The 23,719-nt window shown below is 38.8% G+C and overlaps 1 protein-coding gene across 1 annotated transcript in view; it reads left to right on the forward strand.

The window, feature by feature from the left end:
* tspan18 (tetraspanin 18) overlaps window positions 1-23,719 on the forward strand; it is a 62,171-nt gene that overhangs the window by 12,988 nt on the left and 25,464 nt on the right. Inside the window, exon 2 of the mRNA XM_005795827.3 lies at window positions 21,216-21,304. Coding sequence (XP_005795884.1) covers window positions 21,302-21,304 — 3 coding nt within the window. The 5' untranslated portion in view covers window positions 21,216-21,301. The remainder of the gene's footprint in view (window positions 1-21,215; window positions 21,305-23,719) is intronic.

A 23,719-nucleotide genomic window follows, 5' to 3' on the forward strand; every position in this document is an offset into this window, starting at 1 on the left:
TTTAAAGGAACTCAGTGTTTCGGCTGTTTTGCAGTTTTCTGGAGGTCTGTTCCTGATTTCTGGTGCATAGAAGCTGAATGCTGTTTGGTTCTGGTTCTGGGGATGCAGAGCAGAACCAGAAGACCTGAGAGGTTCTGGAAGGTTGATACGACAATCAGTTTAGAGATTATTTTTTTCTCCCCTCCAGGGGGTCTTTTGTGGGCTCTAGTGTCCCTTATATGACAGCAAAGGGGGAAAGACATGCGGTAAATGTTGCCGGGTCCGGGAATCGAACCCGCGACGGCCGCGTCGAGGACTCAAGGCCTCGTGGGTCACGCTATCCCCTACGCCACCACAGCACGCCCCAGTTTAGAGAATATTTTGAATGTTTTTTTAACGTTCCTGTGGAGCCGTAATAGTCTGTAGAATTAGACTTAGTCTCTTTGTGTTGTCTTGTTTTTTCATTTCTGTTCACTTGATTAAGTTAGTAGGAATTGGAGGCTAATGTTGTTTGTAAGAATTCAGTCTTTTATGTACAGTAAATTTGATCAGAGGTAAAAAAAAAGATTTGGATGAGAGTATAAAATGCCTCCTTCTCAGAAATGAAAATGTAAAATGATGAATTCACTGCAAAAACATAAAATGTTACCAAGTATTTTTGGTCTAGTTTCCAGTGCAAATATCTCAGTTCACTTGAAATAAGACAAACTAACTTAAAAGTAACTTAGGCTGGATACATCAGCTTGTTTTTCATCAATGTTAAATTCTTAATATTGATGAAAAAGCACCAGGTCTACAGATTATTTCACTTATAACAATACATTTTCTCCCTGTTTTAAGTAAAAAGTGAAATTAAAATTTTCTTAATTTTAAGACACTGATAAATTTGCGACTTTATTCTTCCTTAGAATAGAAGATTGAAATAAAATAAACTTTTTAAAAAGTCATTTGTAATTTCTTTTTTTAGAAAAGAAATGGAGAAAAATCCTTTGAAATCAGAAATCAGCTCTGGTTTGATCCACACTTATAAATATGTTCAACTTGCTTTTAAAGCTACACCAACGTCTCTCTTCACTGCAAAAACACAAAATCTTACCAAGTATTTTTGGTCTAGTTTCTGGTGTAAATATCTTAGTTCACTTGAAATAAAACAAAACTAACTAACTTCAGCAGATAAATAAACGCATTTTGGGTCAATAATTGCTTAATATTGATTAAAAAATACTAGCTCCACTGGCAGATTACTTCACTTTCAATTATTTAGTTAAAACAAGCTCCTATTTGTTGCTGAAAAGTTACTAATAAGTTAGTTTTGTTTTATTTCAAGTGAACTAAGATATTTGCAGTAGAGATTTTAGATTTTATGTTTTTGCAGTGTTCTTCAGTTAAAACCCTTAAGGATCAGAACTGAGGATTTTTAATGGATATGAACTGGTAGCTGTGCATGTAGGCGTGTGTGTGAAGGGGTGTGTGTGTGTGTGTGTGTGCGTGTGTGTGCGTGCGTGCGTGAATGTCTCCGCTGTTTTCCATTTTTTCCAGCGCTTCGCCTCAGATTGCATGTGATGAGGAACTTGCAGGGTCATGGAGGAGTCAGATGAGACTCCCCATGTGACCCAGCATCCTCCAGTGATGCTGGGAGGTTTTTGTTCAGATTACTGAGAGCATTCTGGGACAAACTCAGGACATGCTTTTAAAAGTTCAAGAATCATTTTATCTGAATAATCTGATTAAATAAGAGCCTTTTAACAAAAGATGCTCTGTTTTATGTTTTTTTTTTGTTTTTTTTCCTCTCCGCTTCTCACAGGGGAAAACAATTCGACAGAAAGACAGAGTGGCACGCTGCTTCATGCTTTTTTGATAGTGGCTTATGAAATTTTTAACCTTCCGCTCGTTCTGAAAGCGTGGCACTCCAGACGGCGTTCGCGGGCCAGCGCACTAAAACACGGCCTCAGTCCTTTGGGCAAACAGTCGGTCAGCGCCAGCCGAAGTGTTACAGCCACAAGCAAACCATGCCATTAGCGTGCAAGGAGGGAGCGTGCTCACATTGTAGCTCCCTCTGTCAAACTTCCTTAAGGAACTGTGGTTTTCCAAGAAGAGATGCAGTTCATTTTCTTTCTTAATAGCTTTTGGAGGAAATGCATTCGAACTGTGAAGTCGGTTCCCTTTTTTCACTTAATCCACAATTCTCTGGGCGCTCTTTCCTTTGAAGTGCGCAGTAAATAGAATCCACTGCACTGGAAACGCATCCAGCCTTTAATAAACCGTTTGATGTTTATTAACGGAGTTTGGTTTTATCACGAAACGCTTTAGAGCCCAGAAATTTGCTCCAGCGCGTGTTTATCAGGGGCTGCACAGCACCGACAGGTGTCCCTACTCGCTGAATTTAATTTGGCTGCCGTGACGATTGATTTAAGTTGATAATAAAAATGAAAGGAAGGTAAAAAAAAAAAAATAACAGCAGAACATCAGGTGATCCTGGCCGCCTTCCTGCTGATTTCTCACCTGCACCAGGTGTCGAGTCGTCCAGCTTCCCGCCGGCGGCCACCTGTCTCCGCTTCTCGGAAGTGTTTCCCGAAGCAAAAGCTCGCTTTGGGAATGCCTCCAAAAGCGTGCGCCTGTAAGAAATGGGCTCAGATTATGTTTCCCAATAACACTTGGCAGGACGCAGATCCCAGATGAAATGCTCGGATGCTGAAGCCAAAGTAATTTTGTTGCTGATTTCTTTTTGAAAACCCACCCCCCTCAGCTGAGTTGATGTTCTTTTGGCTTCACAACTATGAAGAGACGCATTAAAAAAATCATCCAGCTCGTTCATCCAAGCTGCTGTTTGAACGAGACAAATGACAGAACAGACATTTACTCAGATGGATCTGTTTGATTCCTAAACCTGGAGCTGATTTCTTCCACAAAGAGAAACCATAACACAAGGAAACCAATCCAAGCTGGAAACGCAGCTTTACTCCAGTTTGAAAAATGAACACCTCACTATTTATTTAATAAAGAGCACATGTCTGCAGTTTCTGAAGCTGTATCTAGAGGAGCGTCTCAAACATCCGTGCAGTCGGTGCTGTGAGCTTGTTAAAACACCCACTTCAAGTATTCAGCCCGCTCTCCAGTTCTCTGCACTTATTCTGTTGCTTTTGGCTCAAACTGCCGGTCTGTTGTTCTTCCAAGAAGCTGGAGACGTTACTGACAGCTGGAGATTTTAAAAGAAACAAAAGAAAGAAAGACGTATCTCCCACTGCAGTTCTTCAGCCTGTGGTACCAAAAACATACCGGTTTTTATTTAAACATTCATCATCTAGGAGGAAAAATTATCTAACATTTTATATCGTAATCATTTTAACCCTTCCATGCATGAATTATGATTCATTATTTTTTACTAAATGTTTTTGATTTTCATAAGGCATACAAAAAGGTGGAAAAAATATTTTGTAAAATAATTTTTTTTTTCTAGGGGATCGGTTGTAATTTTCTCTAAGCACAAGTAATTTGGAAAATACATCAGTAGTATTAGAGGTTACATGATGTCACGATATTTTTTTACCTGCTACTGTGGAAGGAGGGACTGGATGTTTCTGAGTTGAGTTTGTCTGCCATATTGGATTTAACAAAACTTTTCTTGCACTTGCAGTGGATGGCCAGTTGTTGGCAGTGTATTGTGGTCCGTGTGCATTTATAACACAAAAATCCACAAGAAACACAAGAAAATGTCTTTTAATTAGCTGCACTGCAGTGACCGCTATACGTGAAAGGGTTAAAACTTATTTACAAACTTAAAGCATTATGTTTACATCAACTGAATTATCTAAATTTGTGTGGAGTTGTGGAAAAGTTGCATTTCTTCTGGGAAAATATAAATAGTTTTTGATGTTTGAGACTAAGATTGTTTGTTTTTGTTTTTTCCCCACTTGCGATTGTCGACTCGGAAAAGCAATTTCTTTTCAAATACCAGAAGTCGTGTTCGTTTTTGTTGCCTTTGCATGTGAATACAGATCAGCGGGATCAATTTCATTTTTGCTTTGTCTTTATGGTAATCCGTCTGTTTTCCCTTCCTCTGACATCAATAATACACCCGCTGCATTAGAGTAATGCTCTCCTATAGAATAGCTATAAAACAGTCTGGATGAACGTCTTTTGGGGCTGAAGCTTTACAAGCAGCCTTAAACAATACACCAGGTCAAATTTAAACCTTTACATAAAAACTTACTTCATTATGAAAATCCCAGGTCTTTGTTTTATGGCCATGCGGCGCTACATGGCTTGTTTATTCTGAACTTTATGTTTGTGGTGAGGCTGATTGAATTATTTACCCCCCGAGTAAAGCTGCAGCTCAACCTTTTGGAGCGTTTGCTCACAGTTTCATCACCGGCCCAATAATTACTAAAGTTGTCATCAGCAGGATCTGCTCAGGCAAGAACTGTCATCATTTCCCTCCTATATCTGCTGAGACAACCTCAAGAAAATCAACAGAGATGATCTTGTGTTTATTCTAGTTTATTACACGCTTTTATCGCCTTACTTTAAATCCTAAAGGCACCTTTTTAGACCGTTTTCTCATCGTACTGCCAATGTATCTCTGACCCTCAAACTGCCTCAGATCCATCATGTTTTGTGGCCTGAATCTATTGACTTGTGTTTCTGTAGGGACTTCATTTTGGAGCCGCTCCAAGCAGCTCGGTTTTCATCCTCTCCCCATCGTTTCTCTGGCCCCCGTAAATCAATGTGATGTAATTGTATAAACTCCCTTTTCCCACAGCTCTGAACTGGAGGCACAACGTTCTCAGGGAGAAAGTGATTCAGCGTGACCCGCTAACCTCAGCCTGTTGATTCCCACAGTGTTGTTGTCCCCGTCTTGTGAAACACAGACTTTGCTCTTTAAATATCTGTTTAAGAACAAGTGTGTTTGCTCCAGCGGTGTTTAGCATTTGTTCAGTTTGTCAGGGAGGTCCTCAGGGCCAAGCACGCACCTCATGACATCATGAGGTGCCGTAACAGGATCTGCTCGAACTTTTCACATGTTGTACGCGAGAGGATTAGGAAACACTGACGAAAAAATTATTCTGACTTTAATTTGTCGATATTAAAAGTCAGAATTCTGAGTAAAAAGTTTTAAATTATCGAAAATTTTAGAATTCTAAGAATTCTGACTTTAATCTCAGAATTCTTAAAGTCTGATTAAGAATTCAAAAACATTTTGAAAAATTTTCTGTTTTGTTAGAAAATTCTAACAAAAAGTCAGAATTCTGAGAAAAAATGTGAAATTTAAAAAATTGTAGAATTATGAAATTCTAAAAGTCAGGATTCTGAGGAAAACATCAAAAATGCTAAAAAAAAAAAAAAAAAAAAGTCAATTCTGAGAAAAAGTTTTTGTTTTCCTCAGGGAAAAAATAAAGAAGAGTGGCTGTAATCCACTTCTCTACATTTTTTCCACACTAAAACCAAATTTTATTTTAACAAGATTGTTTGAGGTGAACTAACAGAAATGTTTTCAACAAGGTTAATAAAATCTGACCGGTTTGTATTTACCCACATTTACTCTGATGCCCCTAAACAAAATCCAAAGCAACCAAATACCTTAAACTAAATATTAAATAGATCAGAGTTTTATTTAATTTAACCTTGAGAATAAATATAACCGTTAGTCGTCCACCTGAACTGACAGGTCAGCCAAGCAGAGCGTTCATCACAGAACCATCCAAGAGGCTCATGGGAAATCTGACAGAGCGGCAGGTCATGCTGGAGAAAATGCTAATATGACATCTATTAATCATCCGCTGCACTAATCTGGTCGAAGACGGCTGTTAAAGGAAAGGAGTTCTGCTCAAAACAGAACAAGATTAAATGTTTTTACTGTTTCTAAACTCATGCATTTCTTTTGATTGTTTTTACTCAGGATGCAGTGCGGTGAAATTCACTTCTGCTTTTGGAGCAGACTTTGGTCTGCTTGGCATTCACATATCCATGCGAACTGCATCAGAGTTTGATTAGGGATTCATACCTCCGAAACGAACCGGACTTTGGCGGAAAACAAACTAGAGTTATATTGGTGTGAATTTATCCTTATCGGCCTAGTCAAAGTCCAGCTATAAATCCGTCTAAGAATATGTGCCAAACGTTAAAATGGTCCTCTGTCTTAACTGATGAAGCTTGAGCTGTTTTTAGAAGGTCAGAGGTGATAAATGAACCCTGCAGGATTTGCAGATATAAAAGATTTAAGATGGATGAAAATAAATGGATTTCACACTTTTAGATTATTATGTGTAAAAATGTTAGAAAGCCATTCGTCCTTGATATTTTTGAGATTTGTTTTGCCTTGCTGGTGATTTTCCTGTGAAAATAGTCGTTCAAATCATTGAGCAGCCGTGTTAACGCGCTCCGTTTTTATACGTTGCTTTAAACTGTGTGACTAAAGGAATAATTTACAGTTGTAAACGAGAGGTTTTTTTATTTTTTACCCAGTTTCGTAAACCATGCTGGAGTAAAAACACTCCCACACCTCAGTTCACCGCCAGACAGTCTCCTTTTTATTTATTTATTTTAAAAATGGCTGACAGCTGAGTGACGGGTGGATGGGAGGAAAGTGCAGGTGTGGATCCTCACAGCTCTCCTCTCTCGCTGCCTACCAGCTTTTCCTCAAAAAGATGCTTTTTTTTTTTTTACTTGTTTCTATGACAACATGATCCTGACAACTCATCCCCACTTTAACCACAGGTTTTTGATAAACCAATATTACCTGTTTGCTTTCTGGGAGAGTGTAGCAATTTCCTAAACCTTTAATTCACAAATCGCCTTTTGTCTCCAGATGTTTAAAACTTGATCTTGTTCCCATGGCAACCGTTAAGATAGTAATATTGCCAGTACAATCACCTTTAAATTAAACAATTAGGAAAGCAGGAAAGCAAAGAAAGAAACTGCAGGAACCAAATTTCTGATCTGATAATGAATTTTATTAAACATCCCAATGAATTCAGCTCAGAAACATTTAGTGTGAACAGGACATTATCCTCAAGCTTTGCTAACTGAGAATTGCATTAAAATGAACATTTGCCTTAATAAAACACAAGAGTCAGATCAATGTAACGCACTTCCATCTCAGGAGACAAAAACATGCCGCTAAGCATTCTGGGAAATAGTTCCCACTCCTGTCTTTCTCTTCTTTCAGTTTTTTAAGTGCTAACCTAAAAACTCTAGTTTATTCAACTCTTGGAGGTTTGACTAAATTAATAAAAAGTTAACACAACTTACTGCTGTAAGTTTATCTTTCACAAACTCACATTTAGGTTCAAAGTTTAAAACTGGATAAATTTATTTGACTTGAAGAGTAAAAGATAGTAGACACAACTAAATGCAGCTCAAATGTTTTACAGTGTATTCCAACCGACTTTGTTGCCTTGTGATATTATTTTATATCTTATATCTTATCATTAGGTTTGGGTTTAAATCATTTCCACTGATTCTCTTCTTGGAGTTTAAAATCATCTTATTGAGATGCTTTTTAAAAAATTTGCATTTTACATTTCAAGCCTGCAAAACACAAAATCTTACCAAATATTTTGGGTCTAGTTTTTACAGCAAATATCTAATTTCACTAGAAATTAGACAAAACTAACTTACAACTAACTTTTCAGTAACGAATAGAAGCTTTTTTTTAAATCAATAGTTTTTTAGTATTGATGAAAAAGTACAAGTTCCACTGCCAGATAAATTCACTTATAACATGGGAAAATGTTTTGTTATAAGTATTTATCTGCCAGTGGAACTTTTTAATCAAAATTAATGACCGTTTAACTTAAAACAAGCTCCTGTATTTTGTTGAAAAGTTGCTTGCAAGTTAGTTTTGTCTTATTTAAGGTGTGCACAGATATTTGCTCTAGAAAGTTCACAGAAATACTTGGTAAGATTTTGTGTTTTGCAGTGATTAATCGTTATTAGTCTCATAAAACCTTTTAATCAGCACAACGAAACGATTCATTTAGCAATTTGGAAATATCATTCTGTTGAGGTTTTCGAACTGCTACAGTGGACTCCTGTGGATCACAACAGCCCACAAGCTGCTTGAGATTCCCGTTAAAAAGCACCAAAAGCATCTTAAACCAACGGTGTCCAAACCTTTTGCAACAAGTTCAGGTTTGTGTGTTTGTTGGTCGTCCCTCACTGACTCCATGATATTTTTAGAAGGTCATCATGTTGTTAGATTTGCATAATCACGTTCATCTGTGAAAGTATTTCCTCCTCTGTAAACGGACTGTCTGTGGGTTTTTGTGGCTGCGCTGACTGTGCGCACCAACAGCAACAATAAAAACTCAAACACAAATGTCGGCTCTGTAAATCGGCTGCAATTAGTGACCAAACCAGAAGGTTTTGTCAGCTAGTTTCCTTACATTCTCCAGATGATGTCACATTTTTGCATCCACACACAACGCAGCCCATCCACTTCAATTTAAAACCGCGACACCCCCACGTCCTCGCGTTTCAGATTCCCATTTAACCCCTGATGTTTTATGCATTGTGTTTTTCAGGCAGCACAGCTGAGGAAGTGAACTTTCTCACAGCCAGCACTGACTGTTTACAGGCAGCTAATACGTTCTAAGCTCCGCAGATTAAATCTCATTTCTCTGAGTGCTTTTTGTGTCGAGCCAAGCCTGATTTCTCCTGACGTCTCCTTGCTTGCGGCTCCCTTGGCTGTTTGAACAAATGTTTCTTAAAGTACTCCTGCATTTTCACAAGATTAAAACCCCCACCCTCCCCTCGCTCCTCCAGTTTTCCCCCCATATTTCAGCGTCTTCCTGGCTCGCTCTGGGGACTAACTAGAGGCAGGATATCTCGTCAAAGAAAATCTTTCAACTCTTTCTCCAGTGCGGAGCTTACTGGTAGAGGGAAGGAGTGTATCCTGAGGTTTTGGACTGAGCAAAGTTCATGCTTTCACAGTTTAGAGTACGTCTTTGTCCAGAATTCATTTTTCTTCCTCTCCACATCCTTTCACACCCTGACCAAGTGATAAATCCAGTTTATTCCCTCATGTCGCTGAAGCATATTATTGAATTTTTGGCTATTATTGTACATACATTTGACAGGGTAAGGGACCAAAAAATAAACATTCATTTAGTTCTCCCTTTTTCTGTTAAGTTGAACCTGCAGCCTGTGAACTTTTTCACATTTTATTACCATTTATGATTAACCAACACAAAGTAGTGTGCATGCTTTTGTTTTCAGCCAACTTAAATCCAGTGCAATCAATTCTTTTCATGAAAGTATAACCGTTGTGTGCTTGGGTATTATATTTTCAGTGAAATCAAATAATTATTTTTCTATTTAAATTATTCTAGAGTAAAATAAGTTTTTTTTTTAACTTTATATTGTGAGTAAAATAATAGAGAAATGTGGCTCTTTAACTCGGTGAGGGCAGATTTTTTTTTCTTATTGTGAAATAATTATTTGGTTTAAATTGCAGCATTAAGTTAAAACTCACAATTCAAGATGAATGAACTTAAAGAACAACGTTTAAACAACTTGTCTCTTGTTGTTAAATCAACTTTAATTTCTAAGTTAAAATCAAACAATTTTCTTGTTGACGTAAATTGCATTTTCAAGGCAGCAGGTGGACTTTCATTGTCAACTTAAACCACCTTCAAATGTTTTACCGTGTAAAAAATAATATTTACATACGTACTTAGTTTTTGGCTGTAATTTAACTGTGTCTGCAAGCTGCTGCGTCATCTGACAGCGCTTGCAGATTCTGAGGGATTTTGGGGTTTTAGAAAAGGTGCAGCTTTATGAGGAGGTCCCAGTGTGGCGTCTTTGTGCCGAGGAAATGATCCAGATGCAGAGCTGCTGGCTCTTGTAACCCACTGGGACGTCTGCTCTGCTGCTCCTGTGCTGCCGCAGGATAAATCCACACAGTCAAACACCTTGCTGCTCTCAGCGAGGCGCTCTTAGGTTCAGTTTGATTTTCTGTGAAGCATCTGTGGTGTTTGTGTACCGGCTTTCCTCTTAGCACTGATTGAAGATTTTCAGTAGAACTTAATTACTGCTCAGCGACATAAAGTTTCCATATGTTGTTGTCTTGGCATGTTTTTGGAAACCATCAAGACGTAAACACGCAAATAGTTCTTAGACATCAAGATTATGGAAAGCTGTTGTAAAAACTTTGGAGACCAAAATGTATATTTTGACCAGAAATGTTAACATTTCCTCGTCTTTGTTCCCCTTCCAGTCTTGGGGATGAGGAATGTTGCATGTAAAACTTCCTCTAAACAAACGCTAAGCAATGCTACAGCATTGAACTGAATGAGAGATGAAGTATATATCGGCTGATGTCGGGTGATGTGAGTCAATTTTTAACTCACATTTTGTGTGTGGTTTGGGGGGAGAGAGAGTATTTAAGGCTACGTTCACACTGCAGCCTGAAGTAACCCAATTTCGATATTTTCGCCTTAATCCTCCTTGTATCTGATCTTTCCATGACAGTCTGAACAACACAGATTAGACTTTTTTCAAATATGACCCAGGTCAATTGGACATCCGATACGTATCTGATCTTCATGTGACCCGAATCTGAACGTCCAGAACGTCACCATTCTGCGTCCTGATGGGCGCAAGCGGGAAGAAAAACAACAACTATGGCGGACGATAATGATGATTAAGAGGTTAATGTGTTGTTGGACAACAACTTCAGAATCGTAAGATGTGCTCCACCGTTGGCATCCACGTTTATTTCCGTAAACACTGAGCACTTCTTCTTTATGCACGCTTTCTACTTGTGACGTTGTTGCGCCCTCTGCTGCACATGCGACACACTTCAGGTCGTTTACAGTTCACACTGGATCACAAGTCGCATATATTTGGAAATGTGAACGACCACGCCAAAAAACAGAAAGAAAGAAAAAAAAATTGGATTTGGGTCACTTACGTGTGAACGTAGGATAAGAATGGTTTTGTGCAAAAAATGTCATAAATATGTTTTGTATGAACCTATCCTGACCTGCTCAGGGAAACATAATTGGTCACCTTAAAAACAAACACACACACACCCCCACATACAACCTAACACTGTTTTCTTGTGATGGCAGCCAGTTGTAGCTTCAACCACTGTTTTGAAGTTCTTGTATTTTTTGGCATTTTTAGGATGAATATGGTGTAAAGTTGTTTTGCGTTTCTGTCAGCCACAGCTGTGAGTCGTACTCGTTGCTAACCAGCTGATTTCAGAGGGATTTGTGAACATTGTTGTATCACTGGATGTTCTCGGCAACAAACTCAGAATGTAAACCATTAGGATTTAGACCCCAGCCTGCAATTTGGGCCGGACTCATTCTGTAACCACCGGGCAGCCGTCCAAGTATCTTTATTCCTTTTTTATGTTGAGTCCTTTGTGTCAGGATTTATATTTTATACTCCCCATTCATTCCCTTCATGCACTGTTATTTAATATACAGTCTGTTGGAAAGTGGCCTTGGAGCCTCGGCAATATAAAAACAAATCAAACATCAGAGCTTTGGCTCGTGTTGTTCAGCCCATAAACATTTCAGAGAAACTTATGCAGGAGCCCAGACTCAATGGCTTATAGTAGTTTTTAATAATAAAAAATAGCTTTAATCTGGTGGCATTTTGCTAATTGTCTCTTTCTACTTCTTATGCACACAACTCCACTGTTTATTGTTGTCAGCACACTAAGCAGCTTTGTAGATTGTGTGATGACATAACAGTTGTTTTGCAGTTTAAGTTGCAGACAAAGAACACTTTATTTCCTGCTAAAATGTTTTTCCTTAAAATTTAATGCTACAGTGTTCTTTTTTTTCTAAGCAATCTGATTTCAGCAACTGTACAGGAAACCCAACCGCTCTATGGTATTTTAGCATCATTTAAATGAGAGCTAGAAATTGTTACCAGATGTGCTCTTAACACATGTTTAAGTGGCTGGCACGGCTTACAGAATAGCGCAGACCACATATCTCTACATCTGATGTGTTTGGAAAAATGTCCCATAGTTAGCCATGTCGGTATTTTTGGATTTAATGGCTGCTGGTTTGTGCTAAATCTCTTCATACAATCATCACTTGTGTAAGAGGTAATTTTCTGGAAACTCTTTCATATCTGAGTTGAAAATGACTGATTATTCTGGCAGCTATTTTTTATAAATACATTATTTTGACACTATCTATAAAACCTAAAAGTCTGTCAGCCTTGCAGGTATTCAAACAGCTCTGACTTTCAGACATTTTGATAGTTTGGTTAGATTGTGATTTATTTATTTCAAACCGGGTTTTGAAAACAAACACTCAGTAGGACAGAGAAAACCTAACCAAGAATAAAATAATTTGTCTACCACACCTTTTCTGTTTATGTTCTAACTCATAAACTTTTTATTTCTGATTTAAAATCAAAACAGTTTTCTTGCTGACTTAAATTGCATTTTCAAGGCAGCAGGTGGACTTTCATTTTCAAGTTAAACCACCTTCAAATGTTTTACAGTGCATAGTACTGATTGCAGGGCGTTGAATTGAACAGTTTTCATGTATTTTTGTATGTTAAACAGCACTTATCATTTGCCTTCTGCATACATTTTATGCCTTACTCAACTCTTTAAATAAACGTGGAATTCAGTTCATTTTTCACTGTAAGGTTTAATTTCAAGACATATGTTGACCTACATGATGAATAAGGGATATTTTTTAGGTGGTTTTCTTATTTTCAGGAATACATCACATTTTCTCTTTATTTGCTTATTATTACAGAATACAAAACATTTTGTTGTGTTTGAGATGCAGACAGGCCGGATGGGATCTTTATCCCCGTTGAATTCGCCGGCAGCTCTCAAGCTTTCCTGGCTTCAGGATTTGACAGAGATGGAAATTGTTATCGTGCGTCTGTTGGACAGCTTGCGGGGCGTGTGGGCGGGAGGGAACAAACCAGGTTTAACAGCCCCCTCCGTGTGTGTAGTAATGAACTCTTACCTTGGCTTGGAAGGCAGCGGCGCTGATATCCTCGCTGTGTTTTCGTAACCCTCGCTAAAAAAGGCCTTGCTCTTAATTGCGTCCCTCGGGTTCGGAGCGCTTGGTATTCACAGCCTTTCCTGTCCCTCACGTTGATCCTCCTCCTCTCCCGATCTTAACCCCATCATCCCTATTCGACAGGTCTTTCCTCTTTAATCGCCTGACTTCAAAGCGGCATTGTGATGCCCCCAGGGCGCTGAGCTCTTCAGAGACTCGGGGCGAATCTTACGGGCCTGGGAAGTTGGCTGAAGGTGTGATGCTACATGAGGCCACAGCCAAAGTTATTAGCAGAAAGTTGCTTGGTTGCATCATGTTGTCACAACACTGCAAAAACACAAAATTTACAGAGTAATATCGATCTAGTTTGTTGTGCAAATATCTTAGCTTTATCTTATTTCAAGTGTACTAACATGCAAGTAACTTTTCAGTAAGAAATCTGAGCTTGTTTTAGTTCCAATGGCAGCTTATTTCACTTATAATATGGGAAAAATGTCTCATTTTAAGTGAAACAATCTGCCAGTGGAACTATTACTTGGTTGCTAGGCGATGTCCTGGGCTTGGCTGGGGTTGCTAGGTAACGATGAAGCGCCCGTTGATAGTGACATAAGTGAAATAATCTGCCAGAAAATAATATTAAGGAATTGCACTAAAAACAAGCTCCTATATCTTGCTGAAAAGTTACTTGTAAGTTAGTTCTGTCTTATTTCAAGCATTGTAAGATATTTACACTAGAAACTAGACCAAAAATACTTGGTGAGATTTTGTGTTTTTGCAGTGAAGAGAGACGTTGGTGTAGGTTTAGAAGCAAGTTGAACATATTTACGAGACTCTTTAAGTGTGGATCAAACCAGAGCTGATTTCTGAATTCACTGGATATTTTTTTCTCTATTTCTTTTCAAAAAAAGAAATTACAAATGACAGAAAATATTTTTGAAAAGTGTTTTTATTTCACCCTGTATGATGAAGTGTCAGGGCCAGACTGCAGGAATTTCTCTTTAATTATGAGTCATAATATTAGATGAAAATTTACCTGAACGTCTTAAAGTTGAGACGAAAACAGCTTGGATAATTTTTTTATTTTTATTTTTTGTGTTGGAGTTTTCATAAAATTACTCCTTCATTCTTCTAATATCATATGATTTTAAGACCTTATTCTCATATTGCCACGTCTGTATTAGGTTTTGTTGTAGAGTTGACCTGAATAAGAAATGCTTCTCAAGCAAGATGGCGGCCAGAACAATGGAAACCCAAGGAGTGACTTGATGGGGGGGGGAAAAATCCAGATTTTCCAAAAATAAAATATTCAAAAACCAAAGATTCAATGAGTCGATTAAATTGATTTATCACCCATATCTTCTCTGAGTGCTGGGCTTTAATGAAGGCATCTTTTGCAGAGGTGAGAGACAATCTGCTGCATGAAGAACCTGCCAGCCAGACGAGCGATCTGGCCAACGTTCACCACAAAGGGGTCGACACAACAACGTCCTTTCATTTGCATCACAGTACCTAACTCGCAACACAACCTCCTCAACATTTCATTCAGCCCAATATGATTAATGCCTAGAAAACAGTGGAAACTGCTTAACGAGTCCAACTTCCACCTTTTAGCTGAAGTGATTCTGTATGCTATTTGTGTGGAACCCCCCAGAGTCTGCAGTGGAGCAAAGAACAAAGAAAACAGTGGGGAGCGAAGGCCAGAGAGGGAAGAATGAGTGATTATCAGTGTAGTGCCCTCTGATCAGTGTGGGGATTGTTTCTCCATCGTGGTAGTTTATCTTTATCTCCTGTGGCTGACTTACACTGTTGGATCAATAAATCCAGATGGAGTTGGGCGATAATTCTGCCTCAGCATTGCCCTCATTAAAGCGGACATTCAGGAGATATATAGCTGCCGGCATGTGCCATTTTTCCCATTTCTATAATACAGCAGTTGGATAGATATGAACTGCTGGGGGTTGGTGAGACCAGACTGAAGAAAAATGACATCCAAATGGCTACAGACTCTTTTCTTTGTTGAGGTGTTTAATAAGATTTTATTGAACACTGTAAAACATTTACAGGTGGTTTAACCTGAAAATGAAAGTCCACCTGCTGCCTCGAAAATGCAATTTAAGTCAACAAGAAAATAGTTTTTGTTTTAACTCAGAAATTAAAGTTCATGAAGTTCTTGTTTCAAACTGCAGGAACAAAATTTCTGATCTGATAATGAATTTTATTAAACATCCCAATGAATTCAGCTCAGAAACATTTAGTGTGAACAGGACATTATCCTCAAGCTTTGCTAACTGAGAATTGCATTAAAATGAACATTTGCCTTAATAAAACACAAGAGTCAGATCAATGTAACGCACTTCCATCTCAGGAGACAAAAACATGCCGCTAAGCATTCTGGGAAATAGTTCCCACTCCTGTCTTTCTCCTCTTTCAGTTTTTTAAGTGCTAACCTAAAAACTAGTTTATTCAACTCTTGGAGGTTTGACTAAATTAATAAAAAGTTAACACAACTTACTGCTGTAAGTTTATCTTTCACAAACTCACATTTAGGTTCAAAATCTAAAACTGGATAAATGTATTTGACTTGACTTAAAAGGTAAAAGATGGTAGATGCAACTAAATGCTGCTCAAATGTTTTACAGTGAAGGTGCATTACACCCCAGGGGAAGCGTCTGTTTAGTTTGTATAGAAAGGACAACTTTACCTTGTGTGTAAACAACGTCGGGTTAATTAAATAGATGAAATATAGCCTAATTTTCAACACATTTTTCCAGGCTAGAACTGTTCAGCCTTCAATAACCATAAAAATAAATCCATGGATGTGAAGTGGAAAAATTTAAGAGGTTTGTTTTTGACTAGAGAGAAGCTGATTCCAGACCAAACATCCATCACTTCCTGCCTGTTTCCTTGCCACTTCCTGTCCTCAGAGGAAGAGAACTGACCTAACTACCTGCTGTTGTGTGACCTTTGACATTTCCGACAAAGCTTCCTGCCTGATCAGAGTGAGACCCAGAGAAAATACAACCACTATGAATGGGCACACAGATTTAAATTAACTTCATTCTTTTTGCTAAAAACCGATGTTATAAATGTCTGTTGGAGAATTTCTCAGTGGAAACGATCTGTTAGGTGGCAGCTAATATAAAGACAGAGTGGCAGAATACTGGGTCAACTGGAAATACATCTTCATCTTTAAGTAAGCATTTTTTTTATCTGCTTTTATCAACTGTTGTTATACCTGCAGCTGACAGTTTTGGAAATTGGATGGTCCGAAACTAATGATGACTGGCCACAAATGAAAAGCTCTATCTGAAGCCGAATTGATTTTCTCCTTGTCACGATGTTGTTAATCTTTGGAGGGATCTGGCTGTCTTACTTAGTGATTACAGTGCTGTGTTGTTCCTTCTGCTGTCAAGAATTTATTTTAAATAACTTCGACTGATGAGACTAATGAAACTTTCAAGAAAAACCTCTGTGCTTAAATTAGTTTGAAGTTCTTGGTCCAGTCCCAAAATATACAGAAAAGGTCATGATATGGTTTAAACAACACTTTAATGTAACTATGTTTAATATTTTATAACTTACTACACTCAGCAGCAGAAACATTTTTGTACCTCTTAAGAAAAACTGCAGGTGGTATAAAAAAACCTTTATAGCTTTATAGTATTCATGTTTACTATGTGAAACAAATAGATTTGTTTTACAAATAAAATAAGATTTTATTTGAAGCATAAAAATTGTCTCTCATTGATGTAGTCAGCTGTAGTTGTCATGCCAGGCCACCAGATGGCGCTGTGAGTTTATCAAGTCACTGGCGTCTTTTGACCGTTGGCTTCAACCTCTTTGTAAACAATAACCAGTCGACATGAATACCTTTGCGGAGGATTTATCAGATATGGTGAGGAATTACATTTGTATAATTCTTCATAAAATACCTACAAAGATCGTGAAATGTCTCACCGTGTGAGTGAAAAATGTGTGTGAATACGAACTTCCTGCAACCACGTGATCGATGGCGCATTGACTGTCGGTTTTGGGTGAAGTACAGGAGAACTTTTAGCCGTTAGCATGGAGATGTAAAGTCACAATCACATTCCCTGTCAAACAAAAAGCATGAAGGTCCTTATAATTTCTGTTTTGAGCCAGTAATATGGCGCCCAGGCTGTTAAAGTGAGTGCTATAAGTTTGTAAATATTTTTGAGACTTCTATTTTGAAATACAGACGTAATTTTAGAGTTGTTTCATTAAAAACGGTCTGTTACTATTTGGTCTGGCTGATAATAAGGTGAACAAGCCTCTTTCTCTTTTAAATAGTTTGTGTTGCAGTGTTTTAGTGACCTGGAGGAGAGATTTTAGAGCTTTGTTCCCACAAAACCTCTTATAGGTGAGCACCACTTGGAGTTAGACAAGCATAAAAACATAACATAAAAAGACAAGCATAAAAACATAACACAAAAAACACATAATTTACCTCAAGGTCTGTTGAGCAACTGCTTCAACATTCTGCCTTCAAAAGTATGTTTTTATTATTGACTAGTTTAAAAAAAAAGATGTATCTTCCTATATGAAATATTTCTAAGCGAACAAATAAATTTTTCCTTTAACTAGGAGAAATTCTTATTTCTCCATTTAAAATCAAGGAAAAATCCCAATACATTTCATGACAAAACATATATTTCTGCACAAGTTCTTTAAAAGGAACAATCCTTATTCTTCTTGCCAAAATTGTTAAAGTTTTTTCTAGTTTTACTCAACTGCAACCCCCTGATTACTGCACACATCAGCATGCATCCCTGACCTTCATGCTTGTTAAAGGAGATCAGCAGCAAACATGATACTTATAAAAACAAGCAAAAAATGCAGCTCAACAATAGACTTACTGACTCTCAATCACTTCCAAGACGTCAAACAGGTGGTTGTGCCAAAGAAACTGTTTTTATTGTCTTCATGCTGTTAGATTAGCTCCAGTATAGGGTTTTTATTCCGTAGGGTTTATTATAATAGGGTTTTATAGGCCTGGCCACCAGGCTTTACTTCTGCCCCCACCAGTCTAAGCATTGCTTATTTATTTCAGGTTTTTTTTATGTTTGCATTTTTTGGAGTTTACATTTGGTGTTCTGGTATTAATATTCCAATAAGACATAATTGTCAAGTGATATTTTCAAATTTCCTGTAAACTTTGAACATTTTTAACTCAAAAACACAGTAGGCTGCTGGATGAATGACTGCCTTTGCGTCCCAACCACCGGGGGAAACCCTGCATAATGAAAATTAATGGGATTTTGAGGGCGGCACATATTTTGGTGGGAGAATGGTAGTGGGAGCTAGGATGAATTATTTTAATTTCCAATGTTTTCAGTGGAGAAACAAGATAAAAACTGCTTTAAGCAAATAAAATCTCTATTCAGACGCCACAGCGTAATGATGGCACAGAGGGTTGATCCTGTTTGCTTATAAAGATTGATGGAATATAATCACTACCGTGACAATAAAAGGATATTTTCTTGATTTGTTGGGAATAAAAATATGCGGAAGCTCCTGCTTTTAACCACGTTGACAGACAGACACTAATGATGCAATACTTTTGTCAGAACCTGAAATATCAGCAGACTCTAATCAATTACTGCCTGCCTTGGTGTTTCAATCGCCCACAATACTCCTGAGCTTAAATGTCATTGGCAAATTGGCGAGAGTGATTTGTTCAGAAGCGACGCCATTGGGGTGGATGTAGACGAAACCTTTGTTGGCGCCCCGGGCGGCCTGGCCTTTCCCCCCCCAGAGACTCCGTCCTATTGTTGTGCTTTCTCAGCCGTCTGCGCCGATCTCCGTTCGCACCCCCATAACCGGTTCAATGAGGGCTGCCGCATCTCATCGGCGCTCCTCTTTCATATGAAGGGGTTTCCATGGAAACCGGGAAAATATTGCAGGGCCCTCCGCACTGGTGCTCTCCACCCACTAATAGTCCTCCTAAACAGAGGGTTCAAGAGAGCCTACCTCTGCAACAGGCTTCAGGGTAAAATCTGATCATGCGGTGGCATCAGTGCCATTACAGACCGAGATAATGACAATTACTTACTCATCTGCTGCTTTTGTAATGTCTGAAACAAGCTGGCACTGGGATTACTGCGCTCCACTACCTGGGGATATGATAGCTGGGCCATATGGTGATTTAAAGACAGTTGTTTTTTTGTAAATGACTCTTTCAGCGTACAGAGTACATCCTCACCCTCCCTGCATGTGTGAAGCCGGTGTTATTGATTCTCTCAGCGTGGGCGCTTTCAAGCTCCCACGATAAGAGACTGTATCATTCCAGTGCATCTCCCCACTTCTGAGATTTGTCCCTCTTCGTCACTCTCGCTTTGATTGCCTCTTCCAGATGCAATCAGAGTCACATATTCTACATGGGAGGAGAGGACGTGATGCTTTCACTGTCGCTCGGGTTTAGTGTCCTGCCGAATATGATGTCAGCTGGAAATGGACCCTTGGAGAGAAACGTCAAGCGAGCACCTCCCTGCTGGAGGACAAAAAGCTGCTGGCTACCAATGATTAGCATTGGTTTTAGCTGTCAAGTTGTCAATATAAAGTGCTAAATCTTAAATGTACGCCTGATATATAAAAGAAAAAGGGACACAGTGCTGCTTTGCAACTAATTGTCAACACTAAGATTACTAGATAACGTCAGTATAAAATTTTAATTTAAAAAAATTGTGAGGAAGAGGGAAGTAGTTCAGTTAGGCTAGCTTGACTTTAACAATCATATCATGTAGATGTGATGTGGAATTCGGTGTGTTTAGGTTTAGATAACAGATTTAAAAAAAGATGATCTAAACAACAACTCTGATGTATCATCAGTAGAGCAGGCGTTTAAGTTAGCTAACCAACCACCGCAGTGTTAGCTTAGCTAATAGCACCGGAAGCTAATCTGCCACAACGTTCACTTTTTAATAATCGCAAAATAAACACAAAGCCTAAAAATATAAAACTAACGGACTTAATGTTCTGTTCTTTGTGTGAGAAACGTCTGAGTGTTTTTTGGTGTCTTCCTGATCTGTAGAGTGGCGTTGCTGTCAGTTGCTATGACAACAAACCTGCGTGCAGCGTAAAGAGCGAGAAAAAAGTGGTTTTGAGTTGTTCTTTAACGGTTTTTCTTCATTATTTTCCCTTTGCTGTCTCACTGTGATAAATTAATAATACCAATATCTCCAGGTTTCATTTAGTTAACGGAGCTTTTCTAACCTGGCAGCGCGGCTATGGACAGCATATGTAAGAGAATCGTCTCTTTGCCCTCTGGCGTTGTGCGCATGTGCGACATTTCCAGATGTAAACAATAACTCCATCTGCAGGAATACTCCAGGGATCTTCTCCCGTCCTGTTCCTCGTCAGGATGAAAATGCCCTGCCAGCTGGTTGCACCAGCTAACTGCGCGCTGCTTCGTGTCTTTCAGAAAGACAGGCAGCACTCTCCATTATTGGGTACCAGCTTGTCAGTGCCAGCGCTTTGAAACTGGCTCCAAAGAGTACTCAGTCAAAAAATCGGGCTGCCGACTATTTTTGCACACAGAGGCTGGAGGAGCAGCGGTTTAATTGGCGCTCATTGCCGTATCGTTATTTTCAGCTGGGAGACAGTTGTGGCAAAAAAAAGCAATTTAAAGACAAGAAAAAGTTTAAAGCGTTTATGCTCATTAGACACACATGGCTGGAGACACTTGCATTGACAGTTAAAGTCAGCAACGTGTGCTTAGGAAGGAAAGTGAATAATGCATGAGTTCAGACGCTCCTCAAGGTCAAGCCAGAAGCTGCATGGCGATAGTTTGGTGTGCTGGGTTTACTAATAATGGACAATTAACCTTACCCTTACTTTAGTACCGCAAAACCGTTAATAGCCTTTTATTTGGAAGCAACATTAGTCTGAACTGTTGCTATTAAAGTTGTCTTTTATTCCTTCTAATGCTGTTAACATTGGTGAGTAGTGAAGTATTCACACAGATGAAGCACTTCTGCCTCATATTAGAGCAGCGCTCGGGTCTAAAGCTTCATACATAATAAATGCAAACTCTGTCATTTTAAGTGGCCCAGAATTTCCCTTTCTGTGTTTTTTTTCTCTCCCACTTTCATTCTGCTCAGATCGATTATAAGAAAGAATTACCACATTTATTTCTGCTTTCCACCCCTTTGCTATTTATTCACCTCGTTAGCTCGGTCCTAACCTGTGGTTCTTTTTTTTTTTTTGTCTTGTGTTTCTGTTCTACAGCCCATGAAAACGGGAGCTGGGGGAGAAAAGCAGGACAAGTCACAATCAGTTTCACCTGAACAAAGACGAGCAACAAAGGGATCCGCATGGTATGGCTGAGTTTCATCTTCAAATGCTGCGCATGTGACGTTTAAAAAAAAGAAAATCCACCACTTTCATCTCCAACACACATTTGTGTTTCAAACATACTGGTGCCCTTTGGTTTTCTGCAGTAATGCATAGCTGCTGCCTTGAGGGATTCCAGCCTCTGCACACATGTGTAAAATCAGTGAGAATCACAGCAGAAAGAGCTTGTTGACAGACTCTTTTCAGCAAGATGCTGACAGCACAAGCGAAAAGCCATTGTTACCAACGACAGGAGGCAGAGCGCCGGAGCGAGAGCTGCTGCTGCGGCTGCAAAACAGACAGAAAGGCTTTCGTCCTTTAACCATCACAGCAGGCTTGTGCTGCTTTATTGTTAGGCTCTGATTTGCATTGACATTTGCAACATTAGTATTCCAGGCATGGCTGAGCAGCAGACATGTAAAGACTGAGAGGTTAAAGGGGAGTTCAGGTCCGGATGGATCAGCTGTTAACAGCCGTAAGACATAACAGACAAATGCTACATGCATTAAGGCATGTAAATTTATTGACATTATTCAGCTGATGATAATATAAACTACAAACAATGCTGGTCTTTTCAATGTTTACTTTTGTTACAGACGCCTGACTAAACATTGACTTTTCACACCTGACAATCTGGTGGACTCAGTTTAATTGGGGACCAAAATTGCAACATCTGTTAAATTTTTAGCTGGTGTGGTTTGGATTCACACTGCACTGTCAAACAAACTAAACAAATTTAAAATCTGTTCCCCTCCTCGCCTGTGGTGGCGCTGCACCAAGAACCACTGAAGGAAATGAGACAAAAACACCTGAAGAAGACATGGGACCAACCTCCTTCTTTATGAAATGTAACCAAAAATGGAGTAGTGTCAGATTTTGGCGGTTGTAGGATTTCTTTTTTGTTTTCGGTAAAAAGTGACGAGCCATTTCTCTTACTAACTCTAGACTCTTGCATTTGTTTTTACCCAGAATGCCCTGCACTGTAGTCCACTTCCTGCTTTTAGAGTGGTGTCCGATCCACTTGGTGTTCACATATGCAGTCGAACCGCACCAGAATTTACTTCCAACTGAATCGAAACCTACGTTTGTAGCTTTTTTTGGTTTGCATCAGAGTTTGATTGTGGATTCACACCTTCCCAAACAAATCAGACTTTCTATGAAGAAACTAAAGTTTGATCAAAACGGACTAAACGGGGACGGTGAAAATGCATTAAAGTTAAAACATTAAAGTTCTGTTGAATTATTGATGGTTTTTTGTCATTTAGCTCTCAGGAATCCTTTTAAAAGGTTTTCTTTTATTTAATGTCATTTTTTTTCTTAAAATTGCAATGTATAATCCATGATTTACTGATTCGTGAAAATATAAGTAGATATGATTAGTGCGGTTTTTCAGAATTAACCCAAAAACTTACAAAGCTGTGGTCTAGTGGTGTCCAAAATCAGTGCTCAAGGGCTGATTTCCTGCAGACTTTAGTTATTTTCTGGTTCAACACACCTGTATCAAATGACGGTTCATTACTTGGCCTCTGCAGAACCTTAACATGCTCAGATCGTAGTTGGACCATTTAAATCAGCTGGGTTGGAGCAGAGATGCATCTAAAATTGGCAAGACACCGGCCTTCGAGGACTGGAGCTGGACACCCATCCATCCCTTTCGACTGCATCTCAACATCTGGAACGCCATGAGATAAATTCTTTTTTTGGATTTTAAAATCTCTGGATAACTTGACACTGGAAACCCACTTGTGGATTTTCCAGTTCAGCACTTCTCTCCTGCACTTTCTGGTCTCTCATTAGATAGAAATCATTAACATACTGCGGCACTAAAGTTTTAGCAGTTTTGAAACTGCAACTTTTTAAAAACTGGTAAAAGCGGTAACCTTGTTCTAAAAGATTGGATCTTCAGACTGTTTCTGTCTAAATCAGCTGGATTTTCGTTATTTAAACGTCCCTTTGCTGCTTTTAAAGTTTTAGCCATCACTTGTTGGCGTACTGGGAACCTTCAGGGATCCAGTCCCAGGTGGTGGATCGGGTTTTATGTCACTGTTCTGGTTTTGAAAACTACAAGCAGAACACACACTACAAACAGTGTACTGGACAATAAATCCTTACCATTAAAACTTAATTGAGCGATTGTCATTTTCTTTGAAATTAATACATTCAGACTTGCTTTGAAATTCCAATAAAACACTGAATTAAAGCCTAAATTACCACCTAAGATTCAAAAGAACAAGCTTCACTCGACACAGATAAATCAGGTTGGAGTTGGCTTCTCTTTGACGCAGTTCATCATTTCCCCTCAGTCAGTGCCTTTCTTGACACGTTTGAAGTTTAATATATTCAAAGTGTGAAAAAAGTGAGAGAAGTGGAAGGGAATCATAATGACAGCTCCGCTGTTC

The sequence above is a fragment of the Xiphophorus maculatus genome, chromosome 2 (genome assembly GCF_002775205.1).
Source record: "Xiphophorus maculatus strain JP 163 A chromosome 2, X_maculatus-5.0-male, whole genome shotgun sequence".
Taxonomy (NCBI): Eukaryota; Metazoa; Chordata; class Actinopteri; order Cyprinodontiformes; family Poeciliidae; genus Xiphophorus; species Xiphophorus maculatus.